The sequence below is a fragment of the Amphiura filiformis genome, chromosome 12, assembly GCF_039555335.1.
Source record: "Amphiura filiformis chromosome 12, Afil_fr2py, whole genome shotgun sequence".
Taxonomy (NCBI): domain Eukaryota; kingdom Metazoa; phylum Echinodermata; class Ophiuroidea; order Amphilepidida; family Amphiuridae; genus Amphiura; species Amphiura filiformis.
Genome location: NC_092639.1, coordinates 4850175 through 4875836, shown reverse-complemented (window position 1 = coordinate 4875836; position 25662 = coordinate 4850175). Strand labels below are relative to the sequence as shown.

At 36.7% G+C, this 25662-nt stretch overlaps 1 protein-coding gene across 1 annotated transcript in view; it reads left to right on the top strand.

Moving 5' to 3' along the window:
* LOC140165690 (WASH complex subunit 5-like) overlaps window positions 1-25662 on the top strand; it is a 61122-nt gene that overhangs the window by 15119 nt on the left and 20341 nt on the right. Inside the window, 3 exon segments of the mRNA XM_072188996.1 lie at window positions 447-557; window positions 3993-4133; window positions 21732-21812. Of these exon segments, the coding sequence (XP_072045097.1) occupies window positions 447-557; window positions 3993-4133; window positions 21732-21812 (333 nt within the window).

Sequence of the window (25662 nt, the reverse complement as noted above, 5' to 3'; positions counted from 1 at the left end):
TGCGTGTGTGTGTCCTTGTTTGCTGGCAAACACATACATGTGACCATTGACAAATTTGGACAGTGACATACCACTTTCACTATCTAACTGTGGACACAACCCCACACCCAAATCACCCCACATACACACCTACATTAACAGTAACAAGTCACTTTCACTATCTAACTGCGGACACGCACGTTTGAGTTTTATAAGCCTTACCATGAACTCTTTAATTTTCATTATCCACATGTCTAACAGTGTATGCCAAACCCACGTTTAGCACCTTACCAATGTTAAACAGCTTGATTACTGAGCAAGACGTAACCACTTATCTTATGTGTAAGTGTCTAATCATAGAGTACAGTATAAGTAACATGCCCTGGTTCTCTGTCTTTGGAACTAACTGTTAAATAATCATCTTTGTAACCTTACATTATTGCCCTACCATGATTTTCTACACACAGATGGCATCTGCTCTAGATTTCCCCTTGATCCGAATCAACCAAGCCAATAGTCCTGATCTCGTCAGCGTGTCTCAGTATTACTCCACAGAATTAGTAGCCTATGTACGCAAGGTAAGATCTTGGTCTCAGTCTACCTTAGATATATATCAACCAAGGCAATAGTCCTGATCTCGTCAGTGTGTCTCAATACTCCACAGAATTAGTAGCCTATGTACGCAAGGTAAGATCTTGGTCTCAGTCTACCTTAGATATATATCAACCAAGCCAATAGTCCTGATCTCGTCAGCGTGTCTCAGTATTACTCCACAGAATTAGTAGCCTATGTACGCAAGGTAAGATCTTAGTCTCAGTCTACTAGCCAGCAATCAGCACTGCAGTTTCAGTCATGTTTCAGTTTCAGTCATCGCTAGCGCAGCGATTGTCGCTAGAAAGTTGACTTGACTTCAATTATTCAAGCGCAAATGACCTAGCCTATTTCCCTGTGCGATATTTAAGCAGTTTTACCTATCTAAAGTGTGGTATAATAAAACAAATACTATGTGTTATATCGGGGAATTAGGGCAGCTATTTATGGGCCTATCACCCCGAACCCAGAGGGTGCTTATAGCCAGTACCTCGGGAAAAACAGTTAGCCCTATTTCACTTCTAACCATGTGGTATTTGTATAACACATAATAATTTGTATTGCACAACCTTTATCCTTACGTTTTAATTTTCTCCAGTGATTTGGACTATTCCAGTTGAAATCCATACACCCTCTATGGAAGAGATGGCCTTAATCTTCCACACAGGGGGTGTGAATTTCAAATGGGGTTACCTGATTTGGTGACTCCATTTGAAATCTACACCCCTGTGTGGGAGATTAAGGTCATGTCTTCCATAGGGGTGTAAGGATGTCAACTGGAATAGCCCAACATGAAGCTGATTATACAGACTCAAAGAAGCCAAATAAAGGACTGAACATTTATGATTTTGTTTAATTGATACTTTTGAATGCTCAAAAATATTCCTGAAATACTTCTTACCAAGCAAACACAACACGCATTACAGAAAGTGTTTAAATGTTGGGTTATATAAAGGGTAAAAAAGCATTGAAATAACATTCAGGAAACATTTTTGCAAACCTGATGCAAAACATTCTAACATATAATATATTAATTGTTGACAAACTTTTTTGCCAAAGATAATTGGCAATAACATTTTGACAACCTTTTTTAAAATGTTATTGCAGTGTTTTTTCATATAAACCATTATAGAAATGTTTCAATGTTGGGTTATGGGTAAAAAAGCGATTAAATAACAATCAGGAAACATTTTTCAAAACTTGATGCGAAACATATCATATTATATATTAATTGTTGACAAACTGTTTGCCAAAGATAATTGGCAATAACATTTTGACAACCTTTTTAAAATGTTATTGTAGTGTCTTTTCATATAAACCATTATAGAAATGTTTCAATGTTGGGTTATGGGTAAAAAAGCGATTAAATAACAATCAGGAAACATTTTTCAAAACTTGATGCGAAACATATCATATTATATATTAATTGTTGACAAACTGTTTGCCAAAGATAATTTGCAGTAACATTTTGACAACTTTTTAAAATGTTATTGCAGTGTTTTTTCATATAAACCATTATAAATATGTTTAAATGTTGGGTTATATAAAGGCATGCCTGCCAACCGTTCCGATTTAATCGGATTCGTTCCGATTTTTGAGGTCAAAGGTCACAAAAATCGGAAAAATCCGATTTTTGAAAATGCAAAAAAAAAAAAATGTTTTTTTTGTTTGTTTTTTTACATTTTTTTTTCAAAGTTTTTGGCGACTTTGGAGAACCACTGGACCTATTCTGAAGTGCTAGGATCATAAGGATCATTCATCACAGATAATTTTTAAAAAAATTGGAAAAAATTACGAACAAATTACAGTTTGTTATTTTTAATATGCAAACCATTAACCAATATTTACCTCTTCATGTAGCACATATTATAAATGCATGTAAAACCAATGCATCTATAATATTTGATACATGAAGAGGTAAACACTAGTGAATGGTTTACATATTAAGGATAACAAACTGTAATTTTTTCATAATTTTTTTTTCAATTTTTTTTCAAATTACCTGTGAATGATCTTAGCACTTCAGAATAGGTCCAGTGGTTCTCTAAAGTTGCCAAAAACTTTGCCAAAAACTTTGAAATTTTTTTTTTTTTTCCATCCTTGAATTACAAGTAATTTAGGGTCTATAACTTCTTTTTTCCAAAGTTTTGTTTCGCTTCTCACTTCACTCTAATTAAGACACCGACCTAAGTTCCAAAGGTTGGCAAGTATGCGCCGTTACGGGTGAGCGCGCGCCCCGGGTCGCGCGCACCCTGTACAGATTTTTATTTTTACAATGTTGGCAGGTATGTAAAGGGTAACAAAGCGTTTAAATAACATTCAGTCATCATTTTTGAAAACTTGATGCAAAATATTCTAACATATTTATATATATTGATTGTTGACAAACTGTTTGCCAAAGATAATTCGCAGTAACATTTTGACAACTTTTTTGGCCAAGACCAAAACGTGTTTAGGGGCCATCCATAATTTTCGCCATTTTCACTTACGCACAAAGCGTGCGTAACTTTTTACCCCCCTCCCCCCTCGAGTTATGCACAAATAAAATGGCGAAAAAATTGCCATGAGTATAGGGCCTAATACTGATCCAAATACTCTGTGGATACCTTACAGTAGTGCTGGTATATACAATGCAACTTTGGTGCACTATATAAATAAAGATTAAACTGTAGGAATGGTTTGAAGGTCTCCTTGCAATTTTCTTTCCCCATATCAGATAAACTTTTGGATAAAGTTTAACACCATCATTCATTCCTAATGGCATGCATGGCAGTTCTTTCTTGATCTAAAAGACTTCTACATAATAAAACATAAAAAATAATTACTTCAAACAAACTATCCGAAATCAAAGTGTGCATCCTTCCTTGCATCAAAATCCCGTGAAGGGGCACAGGTTCTCGAATTTTGTTTAGGTGATATATGTACGACTGGGCCTCAGAAAACTTACCCAGAATTGAAACCGTGTTTGACGAAAGAAAGACTTGAATTTAGCAAAAGGTATATATATAGGACCGCTGTGTATAATAGACTCGAAATAAAACATTTAAGATAAAATCACTATTGGTATCATACAATTTGTTAAACAATTTCATAAAAATTTTCTTACAATGTAGGTTATTATATTAAGCTATGAATAAAATGTTGGGAAAATACCATTATTTTACACTTTCATATTTTTTGATTGCTCAAACAAATCGCCATTTTTCTTATGCACACATGCCAAATTTTTTTACCCCCTCCCCCCCTCTTACGCACACTTTGTGCATAACTTAAAATGGCGAAAATTATGGACGACCCCTTATAGATAGCATGTTCATAACATTATTAAAACATTTTTGTGTTTGCTGGGTAAATTATTATGTAACTTGTCTACTCATATCCGATACATAATTTACAGAAAGCTTTTGATGTGATTCTTGCAGGTGCTTCAGATTATTCCACAGACCATGTTTAGTCTTCTATCCCAGATCATTCAGCTGCAGACCCATCACATCAAGGAGGTCCCAACCAGGCTGGAGAAAGAGAAGCTCAGAGACTTTGCACAATTGGATCTGAGGCATGAGGTAAGCAAAATAAAAACACACCCCTCTTGTCTGATGGAGTTTCACACACCCACATGTTAACTGTGGTGTGTAACACACACATATCCATACATGATTGACTTACTTTGGCAGATCTTCATATCACAAAATGGGGAGGTGTTATAGTCCTCTCTATGGATCAAAGACACCTGTTTTTGAAGCTATCTCAACAGTGGAGGTTGGGATCAGACTCCACAATCGGTATATGTATAATATGTAAGCCTCCACAGTTTAAATGTAGATACAAGCGCACATAAACAAGCTGTTTTCCAACCCTTTTTTCCAACTCTTTTTTTACTCAATCTTTTGAGTGTCACAGAATTTCTAACAGGTACCAGAGAAGATGTCAAAAATGTGGAATTGATTTAAAAACAAATAATATTTTATTATTTTCTCATTTGATATTTGTCTTTAAAGGGGCACTTCCTGATCCACATTCTCATCCCCCAACTTACTCCAAAGAAGATAAGATTTTTATACCATCAGAAGTCTAGGACTACATAAGGTTTGCATGCAAAAACTTTTTTGTAGGTTCAGTGGTTTGACAAAGATATCATCCAATTTGTATTTTTTTGCTGTCGACAGGCCACAATTACAACACAGTGGCATATGTAGGTGGGTGGAGCTGTAATACATGTAATTATGCATCGCAAATATAATGTCCAAATCAAACTGACATTTTAGAACTAAGCTTAATGGTTATCTATTGAACTATGCATTTAAAGGAGGCAGTGGCGGTGCCACGGGAAGGGGGAGGATGGGCATGAGGGGGCAAATGCCCCCAGTTGGAACTCTTGCCCCACCCCCTGTTTCCCCCAATAAAAACCCAAAATTACAAAAATTTCACCCTTTTGCAGTAATTTTGCGGAAAAAATTCCTGGCGCCGCCACTGAAAGGAGGACATTAAAATCATGAGATACCCCTTTAAAAACAATATTGGATCTCAATTTATGAACATGGGAGGTAGCATCCCACTTCTTTCTGTGTGCACTATTCACACTCCCCACCTTTGTGTGTAGTTTGTATGTCGTTTTAACTTGCAGCGCTATTGGTATGCCGATCTTCTGTGTTATCTGGCAATTGTGCTTGATCATTGATTTCCCATCATAAAAATGCTATTCTCCATTTTTGCTTAATTATTATAATTTATTTCTGTTTGTAGTTATAATGATTTGTTATATTACTGTGGTTGTGTTTACAATAATATATCTGGATATGTGTATGTCCTAGTTTTGTTAAAGTTTTCTAAAATAGATGCCATCCCAAAAGTATCACTTCTAGTTTGTATCTCAATACTATCAATCAATACTATCAATACTATCAATCAGTCTTTTATTTCATTCAAAATACAACAATACAATAACAGCTAAACAACACATTTGAATGAGGAGATGCTCAGAAGGCCAAAAAGGCCTGAACAAGCACCCCCTTAACCTTATCCTACGTTTCTTAATTTGTCTAATAAAATACAATTACATACATACAAACACCCCCCCCCACCCTCTTTCATACATTCATGTAGAACGAACTAAGCAGGAAAAAATGATGAATAAAGAACATGCAGAATATAAGTGTAAGACAAATTAGGATTTCATAACATATGCTCACGTATATCGCAAAAGAAAGCTGACATTTTGTGAATATAGTATAGAAGCTAAGAGATCGGTTAATTTTAATCGATTTTTTTGTTTTAAAAGGAGAAAAATAAAACTAAGTAAATCAAAACTAAGAGGTATTAAGTGTACATTTCCATAAGGTTTGTTTTAATTTGGGATCTAAAGAGTTTTACTGATGTAGCCGTTTTGGCGCATCTGTCGATCGAATGCCATTTTCTTGGCCCGGCGGTTCTTATTGTTTTGTTAGCAAACTCTGTTTTTGTAAGACAGATCTTGTAATCTTCAGCGTTTCTTGTGTGATACCTGAGGTGATTCCTCTGCTCAACGAAATAACTATTGAAGGCCTGAAGGTAGAATGTTTAGATCTAAAGCCAAATTGCTTATCATTTAGAATTTCATATTTATCAATGTAATGTATGCATCTGTTGAATACAAGCCTTTCAAGTATTTTTGAAAAGCATGGCAGGACAGAAACTGGACGATAGTTGGAGAAAACTTCTGGATTTTCTTTCTTATAAATGGGAATTACCTTTGCGATCTTTAACTCATTTGGTACTACACCAGCAGTAATAGACAGGTTGAATATGATTGTTAACGGAATCGATATTTCCTTTGCAATCCTTTTTACCAGTTTGTTGAACTATAATAGGTTAAAGCACTTTAGAAGTGTCTTTTTGATACTATTTGGCCATCCCTGCCAGAGGTTCTGTGTGTCTTTCTTTTTTCTTCTTTTAATAGTACTGCTACTATGTGTTATTTTAATGTATTTTCATGTTTTATATATTGTGCAATATTTTAATGTATCTTGCAATTTTTTTCCGGTAAATATTAATTGAAAACAAATTAAAAAGATGGATATCTGAAACAAAGGATCTGTTGTGAACTTGATATAAACACATATATGCATGGGCAGGCCTGACATGTTTGAACATTAGCTATTCCAGTTGAAATATATACACTCCCTGTGGAAGACATGTTTAATCTTCCACACTGGGGTTGTAGGTCTCAAATGGCATGACCCATTCAGATAAGCCAAAGCCCCCAAAATAGTAACCCCAAATAACTTGTTATGCATATTAGGAGTGGTAGTTTAGGGTCCCTTTTCCTGTTTTAGGGACCCGTTTTCAAGATTTCAGGGTAATCTTAAAAATAAGGACCCAAAAGGACTTGTTATGTGTTATATAGGGGATGGTTTTTTGGGGTCTCCATTTTTTTAGCCTCTAAATATAATCTCAAAAACAGAACCCCAAAATGAGCTAAAACAGGAACCACAAAGCAACTATCCCCTAGCATTTCTGTATTTTCGGGTCCCCGTTTTTGAGACCTGATGGTTTTTGTACCTAAACGATGGCGAATCAATAACTTCATAGTTGTAGAAGAATTAGTATGGTCTTTTTTTTCTGTGTTTCTGTTTAGTGATTTTATATATATACGTTATCAAGTTTGAGAAAGTATTAGGAAATCAGTCGATGTACTTGTGTCATTTAAGCAGTGTAGACTGATGCCGGCTTAAGTTTACCCATCTACAGTGATATTAGGGTTAACCCTAAGATATGTCTAGTATACCTTTAAATATACAACCAAATTTTCACCATTTCATAATTATGTTTCTGGAAGGGAGGGAGGGGGTCGGCTGAGAAACAAAACTAGCTATGTTTATAGAACATAATCGATCTTTTGGTTTGTTCCCTTAGAGATGCAATTTGGTTCAAATATACCTGCTTGTAAATGTCAGATCTATTTAATTGTTGTCTCAAGGAAACAAAAGTCAATTCCTAAAATCTTCATCATTAAAAAAATCCCCATGTAATTTATTTCGCAATAAGGAAATGATAAATATGAATTTTTTGGAATGAACTTGAAAACTAGAGCATCATGTGTGACTCACATTGCTGTATTGTATTTGACAGCATGTGCATAAAGATAAGGAAATAACTAGGTAATAGTACAAAAGACTTTCCATGGAACAATAATAACAATAAGCCAGTAAGTAACCCAGTTTTGAAATAAGAGGGAAACAAGACTTTCTGTGGAACAATAATAACAATAATAACAATAAGCCAGTTAGTAACCCAGTTTAGAAATCGGAGGTAAACACCCATTGTACCACAATCGTGTGATATGATATACCAAATGTTTGATATGAGTCAATACCATAATTTCCAATCCTCGCATATACCGTATATTAAAGCCATAATGTACAATTTTGGGCTTTAAAAATTTTAATTCTGTAATTCTTTGCCGAAACGTATGAAACAATATTAGTAACAACTCATATTAAACCAACGAAGTAAATTATTGAAAACTCACTTTGACTTTGGAATTATAATTCTCAAGTACACCAATCCTCGAGAATTTTATGACCGTCTGAACATGCCTTATACCAATGATATTAACAATAAATCGGTTCAGACACCACCTATTATACTACAGTCTCGCGATATATCATGAGACAGCCAGCCCTCGAATTAAGGATCTGAAGGGGCACGGCAACTTTTTTAGGGCAAGTTGACAATTGCCTTGGATTTCCATTGAAAAGACGAGGCAGCACGGCAATTTGTAATATTTCAAAAGGGCATCACGGCAACTGTTTAAAATTTGAGAAGGGCACCAAGGCAATTTCTCAAAAGTAAAGAAAACTCACGTTAGCAATCATGATAGATGATTTTAGTGCTTATCGAACATTGGTCTTCAAACAAAGTATCCGCAAGTATACAATGCGGAAAGAATTGGGGAATTCCCTTTTATTTCAGTCTGTAGCTATATCGATTTGGATTAGGTTTATACTTGTGTGCAGGGTATACCAGAATTATTCTGTCCTTTCTAACACCAAAGGTTAAGGTATTTTCCTTAAAAATTGCAAAATATAAATATGCAAATTAGCTCATTATAATATATGTAAATGCTACATCAGCATCCCCTGGACATCATCAGCTATCACCACAAGCATTAAGCATTTATAGTCTACTCTACTGATGAGCTTAATCATGTTCGCAAATATTTTGATATGAACGTAGGCCTATACTACAAAACATGTTTCCTTATTTGGTAAAATATGCAAATTCGCTCATTGAAATATTTAGTGACCATGACTGAATGCACTAAAAATATGTTTTTAATTCAATGATATAACACAATAGATTTGAAGTTGTTTTACTCCACCAGACAATGATTTTGGGCAAAAAAACAATTTAACACCATGGAATTTATAATCATGTCTAAGTGAGGGTATATATATGAATCCAACAGATATAAGAATTAATTCGAAAATGTCCAGAAATCAAATAATAAATTATCTTAATTAGGCATAGTGTCCTTTCAAAAAGGACATGGAAGGAAAATAATAAATGTAAACAGTTAGAAAGTCGGCAAAAGTGACCTTGAGCTTAGCATAGGTGTCCCTTCAAAAGGTCATAGAAGGGAAATAAATGTAAATAGAAGTCGGCAAGACTCATCACAAAGGAGTGCACAAAGGGGTTGTCGGCAAAACTGTCTTCTGAGATCAGCTTTGAGTTTAGCATAGGTGTCCCTTCAAAAGGTCACATAGAAGGGGAAATAAATGTAATTACAAGTCGGCAAGACTCATCACAAAGGAGTGCACAAAGGGGTTGTCGGCAAAACGGTCCTCTGAGGTCAGCTTTGAGTTTAGCATAGGTGTCCCTTCAAAAGGTCACATAGAAGGGGAAATAAATGTAAATACAAGTCGGCAAGACTCATCACAAAGGAGTGCACAAAGGGGTTGTCGGCAAAACGGTCTTCTGAGGTCAGCTTTGAGTTTAGCATAGGTGTCCCTTCAAAAGGTCATAGAAGGGGAAATCAATGTAAATCAAAGTCGTCAAGGACCATAGAACTCATCACAAAGGAGTTCACAATGGAGTGGTCGGCAATGTCCTTTGAGGTGCAGGGCACCGACGCCAACTTTTTCAGAGGGCACGGCAAGTGACTGCCGTCGGTAAAGGACATATTTTGAGGGCATTGCGGCAGTGGGGTTGGGCACCCACGGCAATATGCCGTCGGTGCCGTGGGTTAATTCGAGGGCTGGAGACAGTCAATTATTCTATTAACTGTCATATCCCTGGATATACCAATTGTATGCATGATATTAGATTAGAGAACACCTTCATTTTGTGTCTTTTATTTTCACACTTTGTGTGTGTAAAGTTCACATGATCATTTGCTGCACAATTTGATCAACAGAGTGTAGCACAATTCTAAAGGTAATTGATGCCATCTTAATATTACACATTTTAGACATCAGAAGTAAACACCGATTGTATGTACCACAGTGGTGTGACATATCAAATGGTGTGTGATATGATTCAATACCTTCATTTTGAATCTCTTATTTTTCACATTTCCTCAGCATAAAGTTAACAGGATTTCTTCTTCATTGACCCACAATTTAATCAATAACATAATTCTAAAAAAATACAAATTCTGGTATTTAAAAAGTGATTTTCTTTTATTGCCTCATCTGTTTGGGCAAAATTAAACTGGGACATATTTGACAGTGAAAACTAACATTTTGTTGAAAATAAATACCATATTCTACTTCTTTTGGAAATGTTACAAAATGGTTTTAAATAGTGGATGCTACATTTAATTTTGTATTTACTATGATTTATATTCTATATGTAATTGTATAATGATGTGTATTTTGTTTTGTATCAGGGTCTCATGGGAGACCAATATGTATTACTGAATTGAGTTTTCCCTGAATAAATAAAGTTTTACTACTACTACTTAGTACTAGTACAACAAAAATATTAACCTTGCAAAAACAAATTATAGACACTAGTACCAAGTGATGACCTTGTTGGGAATGTAAATCATAAAGTAATAATAAAGGGCACAGACATCCCACATTATGTGATACAATCATGCAGCACTGAACCATGCCAAACCAATTACAGTTGTATTTGCTTTAGTACATATGACTTGTTTTTGCACTTTTGGGATTGGAAAGAATATGACCAATTTGGTAATTTCTCTGTGTTTATCATAGTCAGTGTTGCCCAAACTTATCACCATAGATCCCTGTTTGTGATTTCACAATGATTTAAATTCAATACAAATAACTTGTTATTGTTGTTTGGGAGGAGTTTTATGGAATAAATGTGACTAATTTGGTGATTTTCTCTGTGTTATCATAGTCAGTGTTGCCTAATCTTTCATCACTAAAGTACCATGTATGAAGATTCCAATTTTCTTATTATGCTTAATTTGATTGATAGTAGGAGAGAATGGTCACTTGTACACCATACATGTTCCCACAACAATAACAAATATGCATTGTTCAATTTTTGATGCAGGTGGATCCCAACATTTGACCTTTGACCTTTTTGCCTATAACTCAAGAACTGTACATCAGAGTTTAGTAAAACAATTTTTTATTCTGAATCCTTATGATGAGAGGAATATATTGGTATGGTTTTTAACCATATTTGACCAACTTTGAAATTTTACCCCTAAATAGGATCAGTGAAATAACCCAATGGGTGTATATGGCATACCTTAGGCAATACTCCAGGTTATGTCATGTATAAATATATATGTCATGTCAGGTATAAATTGATGGATCTAAACTGCATACAATCATACTTGTTACTGAATAACAGTAACATACTGAATGGGAATTATTTAGTGTTGCTTGGTTTGCAGAGTACCTGAATGCAGGTTTAAACTACAGATGCAACTTGTTTGAAACTTGTCTGCAGATTTGGTTTTAAGAGTAGCAAATAACATCTACATAGTAGTCCATATGTGCTGTTCCTTTTGATATTAACTTCCAGAGGACTGATTTTGAGATAAAATTCACGATTTATAGCTGGAATTTTCTAAACTTTGTTGATGAACAGTGAATTGTCGTCTGTATAATATCCAAGTGATTATGATGGCAAGATTGTTGTTGATGTACTTCATGACTTTAGTACTAAGTCTCCAACTACTGTACTGCACTGGTGCAGGTTTGAATGCTGCATCCTTGAGTCAATGGAAAAATGCTACAATATATGCAACAAAGCCATCTTCTGGGGTCTCAACCAGTACCGCAAGAGTTTTTGATAAAACAGTTGACAAAGCAGCTGCAACTCCCCCAACACCAGAGATGGAAAACTTTCAAGCAACTTCATCTATGCATACATTAACATCACCAATAATAACAGCAACTTCTTCCTGGCACAAAATGACTACAAATTCACACAAACAAACAACCGATGCCACTGAATTCGACTGCACATTTGATAATCCCATTTTCTTAAATAACGACACTGTCATCCTTACTGTAAAGGTGATTGAAAGCTGCAACATATCGGCCCCATCCGGAATGGGTATACAACTGGACATCCTTCATACGGCTGTCAACTGGACTTTACATGAGTATTTGTATATAGAAACCGGTAATCAGGAATTATGGTGGAATAACACCATTATAGCATTCACCCAGGAGCCAGATCCATGTCGCATCTCTTTCACAAGCAACAACTTAATTGTCACCGGTTCTGCTACTTTGCTGCTTACACCAGTTTACCATCCATCGGATGTGACTTTAGCAAGAAAGGGAAATAAAACAAAGAGTCACTGCAGGAATGTTGATACTTTTGATGATGTGTTTCATGGTGTTGTTAGCGTCATTGATGGTTACATTTTGTTCACTGATCCCATAGCATCACCTTCAGTTGCAATAGCATACAATAATTACTATTATTGGAATAACAATCACTTTCCTTTCAGAGATAATATTTCAATTGCAGAACTACCAAAATGTTCTGTACTCTGTTCCTGTTTGCTGAAACAGCTGACATTTGAAATCCAATGCTCTTCTGTAAATCAAATAGATAGCATTTTGCTTACCTATGAATCTAATTTTGAAGCGCTGATTGGATCACATCGAAACATTAGTACTATTGCTCCTGGTGCTTTTCAACAGTTTAGCAGCATCATCTATTTGTTTCTTGCAGGAAATGAGATTAGTCTCATTGAGGACGGGACCTTCCAAGGACTCAATCATCTGGAGGTATTAGATTTATCTAATAACAAAATATCATGTCTAAGTAAAACCACATTTGTAAGTTTGCCTTCACTGATGAATTTGTATCTGAGTAGTAACATGTTAAGTATCCTTTCTGGTGATATGTTTGAAAGTGTAAGCAGCTTAAGCATTTTGTATTTGAATAGTAACCTGATAGAAGCACTGGAACCTGATACATTAAGTAATCTTACCAATATGATAGAATTGTCACTGTCTCACAATATCTTAACAGAACTAGATGCTAACTTATTCCACGGGTTATACAAATTGTCCAATTTGTCCATTTCAACAAATTACATTTCACATTTGGAGCCAGGAATATTTGATATTCTTAACAATTTGGAATATTTGTCTCTGTCTGATAATAACTTAACAGAGTTGAATGCTAGCTTATTCCATGGGTTACATAAATTGTCCAATTTGTCAATTTCATCAAATACTATTTCACATTTGGAGCCAGGAATCTTTGATAATCTTACCAATTTGCAAGGTTTGTGGCTGTTTGACAATAACTTAACAGAGCTAAATGCTAGCTTAATCTATGGGTTACACAAATTGTCCTATTTTTACCCAGGTATAAATCATATTTCACATTTGGAACCCGGAATATTTGATAATCTTACCAATTTGGAATATTTGTATGTGTCTCACAATAACATAACAGGTGTAAATGTTAACTTATTCAATGGGTTACACAAATTGTCCTATTTGGCCATAGGGGATAATCAAATTTCACATTTCAAAACAGGAATATTTGATCATCTTACCAGTTTGACAGATTTGCAGATATATGAAAATAACTTATCAAAGCTAGATGCTAAGTTATTCTGTGGGTTATACAAATTGTCTTATTTGTATCTATACACAAGTAAAATATCACATTTGGAACAAGGAATATTTGATAATCTTACCAATTTGGAAAAGTTGTTTCTGTATGAGAATAACTTAACAGAGTTAGATGCTAAGTTGTTCCATAGTTTACACAACTTGACCGAGTTGTTCCTTTTCAGCAATCAAATTGCATATTTGGAACCAGGAATATTTGATAATCTTACCAATTTGGAATATTTGTCTCTGTATAAAAATAACTTAACAGAGCTAGATGCTAATTTATTCCATAGATTACCCAAATTGTCCTTTCTACGGCTGTCTGACAATCACTTAACAGAGCTAGATTCCAACTTATTCCATGCATTACTTAAATTGCAGAAGTTGTACATTCACAATAATTCTATTTCACATTTGGAACCAGGATTATTTGATAATCTTACCTATTTTACTGATTTGTGGTTTCATGAAAATCGCCTAACAGAGTTAGATGCTAATATATTCAACGATTTATCAAACTTGACTACTTTGCGCATTAGCACAAATCACATTTCACACTTGAAACCAGGAGTATTTGATAATCTAATCAATTTGGAAAAGTTGTATATGTTTGAGAATAACTTAACAGATCTAGATACTAAACTGTTCCATAGGTTACACAACTTGACCGAGTTGTTCATTCACAGAAATAAAATTTCATATTTGGAACCAGGAATATTTGATAAACTTAACAATTTGAAAAAATTGTATCTGCATGAAAACCAACTTTCAATTGTTGAATCAGGGATATTTGATAATCTAGCTGATTTGCGTGTTTTGACACTGGGTAGCAATAATTTAACAACACTAGATGTTAATGTCTTCCATAAATTACAAACATTATCAAATTTAAGCCTTGCTGATAATCAAATTGAAATGCTGAAACCAGGTTCCTTGGACAATCTTACTAACTTATTTATGTTGAATGTCAGCTCAAATGATATAAGCAATTTGGATACTAGACTATTTAATAGATTGGAGAACTTAAAAGTTCTTCTCATAAGTAACAACAACTTACCAGATGTTGATAACAAGTTGTTTGATAAATTGACAATACTTTCTATTTTAGATCTCAGTGGTAATAAACTTATATCTTTAGCTAATGCCACTTTTAAAAGTTTAATGAATTTGACAGATTTATACTTGTGGAATAATTACTTGGATAAAATAACAGAAGAAATCACAGGACTAAATCGTCTTCAAAACCTTGATTTAGGAATGAATGAAATAACAAGATTTGATCCCTGTATCTTTGAGAATCTTATAAATCTAGAAGGGCTCAGTCTTGCTGATAATCCTCTGATCACAATTGAATCTAATGCATTCTGTGACTTAAATCATTTAGAATTTGTAAATTTACTACAAACCCCACTGTCCAATATCACTAAAAGCTCATTGCACAACCTTAATAACAAAACCTATATTGTAGTAGATTCCCCATCAATGTGTTGTTTTATTGATAATAATATTGATAAATGTGTACCAGGCAACATAAGCTCTCCATATTCAACATGTTCACAACTTCTACTAAATAACTGGGTTAAGAGTTCAGTTTGGATAGTTGGTTTTTGTGCACTTATTTTTAATGCAAGTATTGTTGTGTGGAGTTGTCTCACGATATGCAACAGGAAGATAAATACTAGTATGAGACAGAAGCTATTAATAACAAACCTTGCTGTTGCAGACCTGCTTATGGGAATTTACATGCTCATCATTGCTACTCTGGATCAGATACATGGTGAGCAGTTCCCATTATTTGCAGACATCTGGCGGAATAGTTCAATATGCTCATTTGCTGGGGTTTTAAATATTCTGTCAAGTGAGGCTTCTTTGTTATTTCTTGTGTTGATAGGTATTGAACGTTTCTATGCATTTAGGTACCCTACCAAGCATCTTTTCTCAACACCTGCAACAAGCATTACAGTAGCAATTTGTGTTTGGGTGACAGCATTAACATTAAGTATCATACCCAGTACAGTTTTGAATGATACAGAGTATGGGTTTTCAGAAGTATGTATTGGGTTACCACTTGTTAGAAACCTGACATACGAAATTAAATACACAAACATTTCACTTGATATATATTTCAGTAAACATAAAAGAGATACCCTTGCAGAGCAGTCATCTTTTGATGATCATGATTTATTTCCAGGTTTTAATATATTTCCTGATCGAGTAAGCACAGCAGATGAACCTTATTTACATATTTATTCTAAAGATGCAAATCCCTCAAGTGAAGATTACACCTTAAGTATACCTGAAATAAATGAACTTGGGAGCACACCATTTTCATATTATGCCATCAGCATTTTTATTGGATTTAATTTCCTTTGCTGCTTAATTGTGACATTCTGTTACATTGGTATCTTTGTGATTGTAAAATTTTCACCACATTTGAGAATGAGTGTGTCACGTTTCAAACTAGAGAGGCGTATGGCTATAAAAATGAGCCTTATTATTGTAACTGACCTTCTATGCTGGATGCCAGTAGTGGTCCTTGGTATCTTGGTGCAAGCAGGAATAAAGAAAGATATCAGTCCAAAGGCATTTGCTTGGATTATAGCATTTGTTTTACCAATTAATTCTGCAGTTAATCCATTTATATATGCTCTTGGACATGTAATATCTATATACTTGGATCGCAGAACGAATGATGGACCAGTAGAGAATAGAGAAGAGAATGGTGATCATGATGGACCAGTAGAGAATAGAGAAGAGAATGGTGATCATGGTGGTCTAATAGAGAATAGTGATCATGATGGACCAGTAGAGAATATAGAAGAGAATGGTGATCATGATGGTCTAATAGAGAATAGTGATCATGATGGACCAGTAGAGAATAGAGAAGAGAATAGTGATCAAGTTAGTCTAATAGAGAATAGTGATCATGATGGACCAGTAGAGAATAGAGAAGAGAACAGTGATCATGATGGATCAGTAGAGAATAGAGAAGAGAATGGTGATCATGATCGTCCAATAGAGAATAGAGAAGAAAATGTTAGTCAACTGGATAATACAAATGATGCACACAGTTGGCCCGATAATGAGCATGTGGAAAGAGTTTTATCCCTTATTGATGATGATATAGAAGCCAACTATTATTATGACAACTCAGATCCAATTGAGGTGCAAGTAGCAGCTGATGCTAAATCAGATCTGTGCAACGCTGCTGAGAAAACAAAAACAAACATTTGTAAATCAGATCCAAATAGCATTATTGATGGATCCAAATCTCTTGGAAATATTGCTAGTGATGATGCTCAAAGACCCACTGGTGACAGATCTATTCTTACTATGGATATTGATGAAACCCAAACAACACCTGATGCCACTTCTGGTATTGATGAAGCTGAAATTGACGCTAAAGTGTATCTAGAGGTGTTGAATCTGATTTAAAAATGATAATTGATTCCCCCTGTTGTTCACTTTGAGGGATCTGGAATGAGCGTTTTGAGCGTTTCGACAGTATTTTTTGTGGGACATTAGAGCACATCAGACATATCGAATTGCATTCTGAATACGAAGAATGTCTTTCTGATATCAAATAATTTTGGTTTTTGAAATTCATGATATAATACAAATTTTATGACAAATTATTAAAATTTAATATTTTTCACATTCTTAAAGTGTATGTAGCTGGGAGAAAAAGCCGATGATCAATTGAAAATTTTGACCTTTCATATTGAAGATATGGATTTTTTCCCAAAAAGACCTAATTATTTTTGGTGTTTTGGGGAAAAATCCATATCTTCAATACGAAAGGTCAAAATTTTCAATTGATCGTCGGCTTTTTATCCCACCTACATACACTTTTAAGTATAAAGCATCACATTTATAAAGTTTACTTCAAGTACTGTTAAATATCAAAATATCAAATTTTAATCATTTGCCATAAAATGTGTATTACATTGCGAATTTCAAAAATCAAAATTATTTGATATCAGAAGGACATTCTTCAGATTCAGAATGCAACTGATATGTCTGATGTGCTCTAATGTCCCACAATAAATACTGTCCAAACGCTCATACCCCATCCCTTAACCTCATCCATATCCCCTTCCTCCAGTAAATAAAAATTAAGGTGCAGCTGCTGACACTTATGCTTGAGATCCACTTAGTTTTAATAGCAACAACATAGGGGGACATTAAAAGGGTGCTTAAAGACAATAAGATCCTTGTAATATGCCATTCATTTTTTCTATGAACATTCAGTTTGAAATCATCTTAAAGCCATAATGTGCCATTCGCTGACATCGACACCCTCAATTATTTTTCGTGAATTTATACTTTTTGCACGATTGTAATACCCAAAAATGTAAAATACCCTATTAAAAATAAGCCTGAAATGCTTTAATTACAGTAAAATTAGTAGATTTATAATAAAACCAGAATGCTCCTGGTTTTTTTTGCCAATACAATAGTAGCAATTTTCTCTGTTTTACCTAATTTGTTCGGCCCAAAATTAAGAGGACATATCTGACAGTGACAACCAGCAATATTTGGGAAAAAATTAAAATCTGTTTTTGATGCTAATCGCATGCACATATTCGTGTTAATGAATCTTGACCGTTTAACCAAAGCAAAATTTGTGAAAGAATGTGTTAAATTAAAATAATTGAATGTTCCTTGGAATGTACAGCACATCTGTGCATATAAAATGTGTATATATAAGTTAAACATCTAAAATCCAAGATGAGAATTTCCACTGTGTTTATGCAATTGAAAATATGTAACAGATAAGAAAGTAGTACTTAGTTATTTTGCTAAGGTTTGAATATTTTGTTTAGTTTGGTTGTTTTTCCTTCTATTTTTCTTTGTTTAAACACCATAACTCCAACTAGAATGTATGTAGTTTAGCACCATATATTGTACAGCTACAATGTAATTTTTCTGTATTGATAAAGATTAACAGAAATAAGTATCAAATTATTATGAATAAGTAAATTGTGATATAAATGTAGCATTTAATAAAAAATCAACCAGTGCCCTGAAACCATTTGTCTGTTGAATAAAACATAATTGGTTTTGACAAAATTAAATTTATATTATGATTTGCCTGATGTGTACATTGGAATTCATTCAAATAGGTGTAGTCTTTGAAAATCAGTGAACCAAATGAACCCAACTAAATAGGAATAATCCTGTATACATGGATTGTAAAGTATTCACAAGGAGTCAAAACAGACTCATCCCCAATTGCACAGTTAATTAACCCCATTCAACAGTCATAGCTCAGAATTTGACTTGAAGTTGTGGAGTATGATTTTGTGTACCCAACACATTCCAAGGTCATTCTATGAATATACAAGCATATTGCGGTTAAAGAACTGTGCCTTGATAGGTGAGAATGGTTGGAATCCAGGTGATAATATTTGCCTGACACCACACTTTTGTGATTTGGAAAGAAATCTCATTCTGCAGCATTGGGCTATTCCAGTTGAAAAGCATACACCCCAATGGAGGACTTGACCTTAATCTTTCACACAGGGAGTGTGAATTTTAAATGGGGTTACCTGAATAGGTGACTCCATTTGCAATCTACATTGTACACCCCCTTGGGGAAAATTAAGGTCATGGCTCCATAGGGGTGTATAGATTTCAACAGGAATAGAACATTCTGCCAAAAATATATTGTCATGTTTCCACACTGCCAGTTTGATCTGAACTATGTTCAGCAAGAAACCTAGTAACTGCATTCTGTCTGTCTGTTCATCCGTCTGGTTGTCTCGCTGGCCATCTGGAGCTGTTTCTCAGGGTCTGTTAAGATCTATTGGGACAATGCTTGGTGGGAGAGGGGATATCCTACTGCGCTCTGTACCCATATGTTTTTGGTGTAAAATATGCAAATGTAAATAGGTAATTTGCATAATTTATGCAAAAATCATTGCAAATTGATAGCGAAGCTTATGGACAAAGTTGGGATATTGGTATGGTGAGATTAGTAGGGATTGGCTAGTGTGGGATAGGGTAGTTTAGAATGTGATGGGAGCAGTGGGAGGTCAGGTGGTGGGTTTGTGGGGTAAGGAGTAGGAGTGTGGGATAGTAGGGTAGATGTGGAATGGGAATAGGTATGGATGAGTGGTGTTGGGGTACAGTGTGGTATAGTCTCCTACGCAGCCAGTTTGGTTACGCTCCTGGCCCTCCACACAAACAGTCTGCCAATGACCACGTATACGGCGTTTCTGATTAGCTAAGAGGACGACAATGCATAGTCAATGAGAACCCAGTGAGAACCGAACAGCAGTGCTGCATCCGGGAACTTAATTGCCCGTGGGTTGAACTCCTGGCTGAATAATCAGATACGCGAGCAGCACGTGCTGGTTGACGTCATGGGAAACGGCTAGCCAATCAAAAAGACCTCGTTCGTTATCATTGGCAGACTGTTTGTGTGGAGGGTACGGAACCAAACTGGCTGCCGAAGAGACTAAGTGTGGTAGGGATAGGATAAGGGTATGTGACCTTATTGTACCACATCCTACTCCACCCTACCCCACTCCAGCCCTACATCTGTCCTAACCTTAACCCTCCACCACTCCTTAATGCAACCTACCACACCCCTTACTACTACCCTTGACCCCACCCATCTTCAACCAGACCCGTAACCTAACCACACCACTACCCCTTCCACCACACCCACCCATACCCCACACTAGCTCTATCTCTGCCCTAGTTCCACCCCTTCTCAATCCCTTACTACACCTTACCACACCCCTAACCCTTACTCCACTCCTACTCCTACACATTTCCCCCGTCCATCCTCAACATCACCCATAATGTAACCACTAACCAACCCTCCCATTATGCCCCTACTCTACCCTACCCTACCCATACCACAGCCTACCCCACCAAACCCACCACAGCCACCATGCCCTACCCAATCCTGTGGTGGAAGTAGGTAGGGGTGGACATGTTTTACAGTAGAAATTACATGTACATTTGAATAAACACAGCTGCCAACAGCATGACGATTCTCCGCTGTGTGATGAACGCCCATGTGTGCGTGATGCGGAAGTGAATCCAACCATGCCAACTCACTCGTGATTGGTTAGTATTTTCATTATGGTATCCACGGTCATACAGTTGTACTTTGAAATATGAGACATGCGATCAGATCGTGTACAGCTGTTAGCATCTGTGTTCATTCAAATGAAATTTTTACTATAGGTAGTCTAGGGAAGGACTTCGATGGACAATGGGTTCCTTCATACTGTCAATAAAACTTCTGCTGCCCAAAGTAAAGTATTGTCTAGCTTAATCTGTATTTCTCAGAAGGGTGAGATGGTGTGGATGTAGATTCAGGTTACATATATGCATGGGCGTCAATCCGGGGGAGGTGGGGGAGTGGGGATGTGTCCCCCCCACCTTTCGGCAAAATTACTCTTTTTTTGTTCTTTTCAGCCCATTTTTGACAATTTAGGCCGAATGACCCCCACCACATTTCAAGCTGGATTGGCGCTTATGCATATATGGGTTGGTGAAGGGTAAGGAGTGGTGCGTGAGGGTGGTGTTTGGGTGAGGTTGGGGATGGGTGGGGTAGGCTGAGGCTGGGGTAGGAATGTGGGTGGGATATGGTGAAGTTAGGGTTTGTTGTGGGTCATTGTAGTGGTGGTGTAGGCTGTGGGGGTAGAGTAGAGGGGTAAGGGTGGGGTTAGGTATGGGTGGGGTAAGGGATGATAGGTGTGGTGATGGTGTGATAGGGTTACAGTGTGGGGGGGGGGTAGTTGGTAACCATGGGTGTCTGCATCTGCAGTTCCTTTCCCCCATTAGCATTATAGAGTCAGGTCCCGGTTAGATGTAAAAATACAAATGGGTGCAAAGTTTGTGAAGTGTTTCAGGTGCGGGGGGCACGTGGCCCCCAATCGATTGCAAAATTTAGGAAATCCCATAGGATAATAGCTGAAAATTGAATTGTCTCACCCAATCCAATCAGACCCGCTGCTGAGGGTATACTGATGATAACTGATGTATTTATTTCTTTTTTTCAATGTTGCCAACTTGACTCATTCCATATCTGCATTCACAGAGGGTACACTGATGATAACTGATATATTTATTTGTATATTTCAGGTTGCCAAGCTAACTCATTCCATATCTGTATTCACTGAGGGTATACTGATGATGAAGACAACATTAGTAGGAATAATCAAGGTGAGAATGCACATTCAGGACTCCCTGTCCACCATCTTTGTTCAAGATGGAGGAAAATTTGGGGGTTATCATGTTTTGCTTGCTGGGAATACATTCAGAAATTATCACTGCTTGTGCGTGACACTTGTAAACTAAGCGTAATTTGAAATGTGGTCATTACAGGCTCCGATAAATTTTTTTTTTTTAATTGCCCGATCGGGCAAGCTTAGGTCAACTTTTGCTTGCCCGATTATGCCCGAATATTTGTGAAATAAAACCGTCAACAAGTTGCAGTATTGTAATAGCTAAAATTGCCTAAAAACATTACTAGAGGTACCGCCGTATGCGCGGTCTAAATATATATACTGTACGGCCGACACTCCTAGTGATTTTAATCATTTTATGATGCCGTGTTGACGGTTTTGTGTGACTCGTGACTGGTTTGACAATATTATAAACAATGTTTAACATGTAGATTATAAACATGTACTGTACCATCAGTTATGTCGTGTAATAAAATACAAAAGAGCATAAACAACATTGTTACATTGTGTGATTGGTAATTATTGATACATCTTATCATTAAAGTTTTTCAACACAGTCATGAAGTTTAAAAGTCAGTTAGTTTCACCATAGGCATAGACCCTGCTTTCACTCACCATGCTTACCGCGCCGTGCCGTCGTATTTAGTTCTGTGGTTCCGGTTCTGGTTCTTCAACTTCAGGGTCATTAATAATCTCAATAATATCAATGTTCCCTTCACCGACACTGCTAGTGCTAGGCGTAGTGGATGTAGATGTTCTTGTTGGCTTTTTATGCCCATGAATGTGCCTTGTACCGGGACCAGCATTGAGATATTTGTCAATGGCAGCGTCGGCCATTTCTTGAGTATATTGTTTTACAGATGGTGTGTTGATGCTTACCATCATATGGTTCCGTAGGCACTCTTGCGACATGTGGCATCTTTGAGAAGTTTTGACTCTGTTCAGGGCACTAAACCCACGCTCGACACAAGCCGTGCTGACACTAATTGTCATCATGATTTTGATGAGTGCACAAATGTTAGCTAAGTTGGGAGGGCTTAGGCGTATGATGTCTTTATATACTGAAAGAACATCTGCACCTGTTGCTGCTCAAGCGCTTTCCGTGCGCTAAGTCTACTTTTTAAAGTGACCCACTCATTCTTTATGCTAATACGTTCTTCCCTGGATAGACATGTATCAAAATGTGTAACAAGTGTATCAATGTCTTCCTTTCCAAAGGCGGCCAACTCCTCCCGTTTGGAGGGCCATTCTCGAAAGTCAAAGGCCGAGAAGCAGCTAAGCGGGGGGTTCTTGAAAGCAGCGCTGAATCTCTCGTCAATGTATTCCACTGTTGAGTCAATGATACGACTCTTGAAGTTGGTAATGTCAGGTGGTTCTGCGGCTGCATCTTGATCATTCATATCAGCAGTGTCATGCGCTTCACTTCGCGTTCTGGATGCAGTAGTTGGTTTTCCCAAATGTACATGTCCACTCCCATGCTTGAACTTGCGAGTAACTGGATCATAGTTTTTAACAAATGTAGTTTCTTTAGACCCAGACTCCAGTTTCAATTGCGTTAGTTTAAGTGCCGCATCATCACACTCGTGAACAACATCCATCACTAGAAGGTCGTCAGCTTGCAAACGCTTTGAAAGTGTGCTAACGATTTCCATAAAATCCAATAAGAAGTACATGCTTCTGATAAATTTAGGATCTTTCAGTTTATGGAGTAGGCCTGTTGCAGTTGCCGATAGATGCTGTTTTGAAGCTGCAAGATCTTCCAGATGTCCAATTGTTACGCGTAAATTACGTTCTACTGCATCCAGTGCTTTAAAGCGACTGGCTAACCAACGGACTTGTTTAACTCCGCTGTAATGCGGTGCATGTTCCTCAAGTACTTCAGAGAGTTTGTTAAGCCCGCTCCGTTGTTTAGGGCTTTGATGGTATATCTTATATATGCCACGCATGGTGGACTCGATTGTATCCAAAACATCTTGCCCCTTCGCCATATCTAACACTGCTAATTCCAAATTGTGGGCTACGCAGTGTACTTTTACCATGCGATCTCCAACGCGATTTGTTAACTTTTGGCCACGCCATTTTCCTTGCCCATGTTAACAGCGGCCCCATCAAAGTTACAAGCAATTAGCTTTTCTTGTTGTATTTCCTCGCTAACTCCGATTGATTGAAGTCCAGAATCAATTCCTTCTAAAACTCCATTAGCGTCACCGGATTTTACATCCACAATATCCACCATGCGAGTTTTTACAGACCCATCTGTGCAAACATATCTAAGGTACACGTTTTCTTGTTCAATGACGCCGGCATCGGTTGTACCATCAGCCATAACACATAAAAATCGTGTATCTTTTACTTCCTCCGATATTTCAGATCTTGCTGCAGCCGCAATAGAATCCACAAATTGTCTACAACTTTTGTCATTCCTAAAATTGTCACCCATATCGACACCATTCTTCTCCTGTAAATCACACAACCCAGGAAATTTATTCATAGCAATATCTTGTTTTGCGGTGAAGCGTGACGTATTAATCAATGCTCGATAACGTTGTTTTTCAGCTAAACTCAAGTTTTTAAGAAATGTATCCATAGGCGCTTTACCGGGTTTGCTTCAGCATGTTTCTTTCCGCGACTTTTTTATGTTGATTACTCCCATCATGTGTCACTAATCCAGGTTTTCTGTAATCAGTTTTTTTAGCAGCACCAGGACCTGTCCCTTTTACTAAGGGACTCAAAGGATCAGCAAGTGAAGGTTCCTCACGACACCATTTGCAGTACATTATCTGTTTTGCATCATCGCTTTCTAACCATGGAAATTCTTTCTTCCATATGGGTAAAAATTGTCGCTTTCGTTTAGCCTCGTAATCTTCTTTAGGCTTAGCTCCCGCTTTAGAGTCTGATTTCAGTTTCACTTTCTTAGTTTTTGATCCTGATGATGATCCAGAAGTTCCTGGTTGAGATGTTCCACCAGCCGCTGTTTCTGAATTATCAGGAGCATTGTCATCCGCATTCCGCTTACGAACGGGCGCGGGAGTACGAATTACAAATTTATCCATCGTGAAAGAAAGAATATCTCCAAAAAGAAATTAATTAACTGTGTTTTAAAACATCAAAACAATGTGGTGCGCTGCACTGATAACATGTGACGTGATCTGTCCTGATTTCAATTAATACAGGGAAAGCCCCTTGCTGATACCGCCGGCTGATCCCCGTTATTTTATTTTATTTTATTTTATTTAGGTAATTCAATAGGCACGACAAGATCAAAGAGCCGCTGTGGGCTGTGAGCCTGTGGCTGTAATGTTCTATGCAAATTAGATCACACTCCCTCTCAGCTCTCCCGGGGCAGGGCTGCAAGCTAGCACGTGCGCTGAATAATTCATGAGTGAGCATGGTGAGTGCCGTACGCACATGGTCGTATTATGCACTGTACATGATTTCGGGGTCATGGAAAAGGCATAACGTCACAGATTGACCTCATTAATAATTAAAAGTTTAAACATGCGCTCGACGGTATCCACCGTATCATAAACCGCGATATGCACTGTACGTGTTTCGACCTTCGGGTCATCCGATTGACCTCATTAATAATGAATGAAATTTTATGAAAACATTCGTCTCGCTCATGTACGGTGATGTGGGGGATTCCCACGGACCGGGCCGTACGAACAGGTGTAGGAATACATTGCAGTGTTATCATAATAATAGCCTGTGATCAATAACAGTGGAAATTAGTTGGAAATTAAGTTGCTGGCTTGTCGGGAAATATATTTTGTACTGTTTGTTTGTCGATCTGCATTGCTATAATGTAAGTAAAATATGAACACAAT